The 3,414-nt window shown below is 38.3% G+C and overlaps 1 protein-coding gene across 5 annotated transcripts; it reads right to left on the minus strand.

Moving 5' to 3' along the window:
- Positions 1-1,137: 1,137 nt before the first annotated feature.
- Positions 1,138-3,178, minus strand: LOC124199712. Of its 5 annotated transcripts, none has more exons than XR_006876959.1 (7): positions 2,992-3,178; positions 2,814-2,929; positions 2,453-2,556; positions 2,269-2,395; positions 1,675-2,216; positions 1,418-1,620; positions 1,138-1,366 (listed from the first exon to the last, which is right to left on the minus strand). XR_006876959.1 is itself a non-coding variant. In XM_046595632.1 (5 exons), exons 1-4 carry the CDS (start codon positions 3,071-3,073, stop codon positions 2,371-2,373), a joined length of 327 nt encoding a protein of 108 aa, XP_046451588.1. In that variant the 5' UTR covers positions 3,074-3,176; the 3' UTR covers positions 1,138-2,216; positions 2,269-2,370. The 5 variants fall into 5 exon arrangements, 2 of the variants coding, with proteins under 2 accessions (XP_046451588.1, XP_046451587.1); XR_006876958.1 differs by having other exon boundaries at positions 1,138-1,354; positions 2,992-3,177; XR_006876960.1 differs by having other exon boundaries at positions 1,138-1,617.
- Between the last annotated feature and the right edge of the window lie 236 nt (positions 3,179-3,414).

The raw sequence follows: 3,414 nt of genomic DNA on the forward strand, positions 1-3,414 counted from the left end.
TCTCTTGTAGAGAAATTATTTGATTAACAGCGGGGGCCGCGCCCCGCCTGCACCTAAGTCACCCTTGCTGGCAAATCAAAAGTCGTGATAAAGGATAAAAACACGGATATCTCCGAACACAAAGGGTTGAAACGAAAAAAAAAACACCTAAACACCGTGAACGATGAAACCTATCGGGAAACTCGCGCTCGAAGCAAGGGGTCGGATTAGTCCAGTATATCATAATTAGCCAAACTTATAATCATTCCAATTCAATTTTCTCTGAACAAGAAACTTGATGGTTAAAATCGCCACATTCGAATCGCACTACCTTAGTGGATTCAAAATCGACTGGAATGAAGATGAATTCAAATATAGCAGTTTCCCGATAGGAATTCCATCTCAATTCGATGAAAGCGACCCCCAAACTCACTTACCGTTAACCGATAAGACTCAAAGTTATAGGGAAAACGTTGAAAATCAAGGGTGTTTTCGACAAATTACGAATTCGACGAACGACGATAGGCTATCATATGTATTTTCAAATATCATGGAATAAGAAAAATTGTAAACAAGAACAGTGTAAGCGCGTTCTAAACAAAGGAGTAGAGCGAGCTTACTCCATTGTTCTTACTCAATGATCTTTGAAAATACATGCCCGCACCTGCTTCTCCACGCTGCGTTGCCAGATAAAACGCATAAATATTCATCTATCTCCCAAAATTTTTGTGGCAATGTTGCACTCCCTCATTTATTAGCTGCCTTCTCTCACCCCCCAATTTCAATACCACTCTTCCTTTTTTTCTAGAAACGGCAGAACACGTCACGCGCTCCCATCGACAGGAGGATTTCTCTCACTCTCTGTCGTCTATCCGAGAGGAGATTTTGAGGAAAGAGATTCCGTGGGGACATTCAACGACAAAATTCTTTTAGAACGCCTAAGAATAGGTTCTGCAACGGGATTCATGGTTAATGATTAATTGTGTTTTTGACGGCGCCTTTTTAAGAGCCACATCACAAAATGGATTCATCTTCTCTTGATCCTCAGTCTAAGTGTCTTCTGGATGCAATTTTTCAAAATGCCTTTTTACATTACATTTGTAATCACATACAATAAAACACCAATCATTCGGTGATGGACATTGAAATCTATGAAAATAAAATAAAATTATGTATTGGAATGGTGATAAAGGATATCGGATCCTTTACATTTTTTGCTGTGCTTTTCGGTACTCCTTCATTTCCTCTTAAAAATAAATAAATAGATAAAAAATAAAAAATAAATAGAAACTTACAGTTAACGCCATTTGAACTGCTTCACGGTCAAAGAATGTTATGAACACGGATCTATTAATTCCGGCTCTTGGGTTCTCCTCTATGTCCAAAACTAATTAAAACAATCTTTAGATTGCAAATTTAAGGATAAAAAGAAATTTACCTTCGCGCTTATTAGATGTTATGACTTTCGAGTTGGTAGCGTGCCACTGTTCTTTAATGGGTTTGGCTAAGTTATTTTTAGATGGACCAAGAGATCAGGTTTAATGAACTCAAACATGCAGTGTTTTACTAGCACGATATTCGGAAGCGAAGTGCCTGTCGATAATAATAATCCATAATCCTTCCGAAGACAGAAAACTTCTTCTAAAATAAAATAAAATAAAATAATAATTCAAAAATGAATTATTTAAAATTTACCTTAATCAACTCCAACGGTACATTCATGGCAATCCGCTTAACAAAGATTCGGTATGAAGGATCTCGCTTCACAACTGCTTTTAACAGCCTTCAATTCCTCTTCAATCTCCATATTCTGTTGGTTTTTCAGGCGAAGGGTCTTCTCGAACGCCAACGTCATCTTCCGGATTGAGTCCAGGTCTTCGTTGGACAAGGTCCTCATGCCTGTCTTCGTTCTCTTCGGGCTGGGCTCCATAGCAAAGACAAGATCTCGAAGGGCACCGGTGCCGGGAAGATATCAGCTTGCGGTAGTTCTTGACTGCTTAAGTGGCCGGAGAAGGCAATGTAGCTAGCGGCTGACGAGTGTCGACTGACTGAGGCTGACAAGATGGGGCACTGCTATGAACTCTAAGTCGGCAAATATTGGCTGATGTACTACTCTTGACACAGGAAAGATAACAGTACACGTGACATAGAAATGACAATGACTGACAACGACATGACTACAGTACACGTGACATAGGAAAGATGGAGCCGGAGGAAACAGCTTACTTTCTTCCATTCTAAAAAATGAAGTAAGTTAACAGTTCATTATAAATTAAAATTGTCTCTTACCTTGCATGTAGCTAAATGAGTGGAAGGTGGCTGGCAATAACATATATTCTTTTTTTTAGAATGACCATGACCTTTCGGCCTCCTATAATGGCTTACGTCTACTCAAGCTAGAGGCTGACATGAAGGTCTGAAATTACAAAAAATTATTACAGAAATCTGTAAGAGTGGATGATAAAATAATTACCTTGCAACAGTATTCACATTCGAGAATGGGTAAGATGGACGATTAACTTCAACGCTGGAACCAGGAACTGGAACTTGACCCAATACTCTCTCAGCCTGATTGCCCTGAATTTTAAAACAATTTCTTTAATAAGAAAATGAATTAGAAAGTCGAGCCACCTACCCACCCTCAGCTGACAACAGCAATCTTCCCTAGGTGAATAGCATTGTGGATCGAGGGGAAAGAAGTCCTGCAATCTGCAATCCACAATGCTTTTACCTGGGGTATGATTGCCGTTGGCAGCTGAGGGTTGGTGGGTGGCTCGACTTCCATGATTCCATAGAAGGAACTGTGTATATAAATCAAAGTTTACCAAACTTACCTCTAGCGTAGTCTTCTTCAGTTTTTTTACACACATTGACAGGTTCTTTGGCCGCCTGTTAAGCTTCAGGCTGGCCATGGTAGTTCCAATTTTCTTCAACTTCTGGATTTCTTTTGCTAAAGGTAAGTTAGAATGAGGTTAAGAATGAGTTATTACTTTAAAAAATAATGTTACTTACCATCTTTGTTTAGTTTATCCACCCTTTTCTCTATCTCGCCTAAATCCTGGGTAAAATTTGATTCCAGTATTTGGATATCCATGTCAATTCAGAGTTCAGACCTCAAAAACAAACACTTAAGGAAAAATGATTGTTTATCGATATTTAACTTTAAATCGATATCCATTGTTTATTTATAATATTCAATTACTTTATGTTATGGAAATTTTTACAATTCTATTTAAATTATTACACACATTTATTAATTTAAATAAAAATTGTCAGAAATTTCCATAAAATGAAGTAAGTAAACAATATATATCGATCCAAGTTAGTATCAATACCGAGACAGACCGATATAGGAATGGCGTGTACGCGTGTAATGGCGAAACCGTGTACGCTACGTCAGTGATAGTCCGGCATGCGAGTGATAAGAAAGTTAAG

Source organism: Daphnia pulex, chromosome 8 (assembly GCF_021134715.1).
Source record: "Daphnia pulex isolate KAP4 chromosome 8, ASM2113471v1".
NCBI lineage: Eukaryota > Metazoa > Arthropoda > Branchiopoda > Diplostraca > Daphniidae > Daphnia > Daphnia pulex.

What these genes read in the sequence shown, in the direction of transcription:
- LOC124199712 (XM_046595632.1), bottom strand. Translation starts at nt 3,073, where the DNA reads ATGGATATCCAAATACTGGAATCAAATTTTACCCAGGATTTAGGCGAG. An exon ending in TGAAGAAGACTACGCTAGAG is followed by an intron (nt 2,557 to 2,813) that starts GTAAGTTTGGTA and finishes TTTAAAATTCAG; the next exon opens with GGCAATCAGGCTGAGAGAGT. An exon ending in AATGTGAATACTGTTGCAAG is followed by an intron (nt 2,396 to 2,452) that starts GTAATTATTTTA and finishes TTGTAATTTCAG; the next exon opens with ACCTTCATGTCAGCCTCTAG.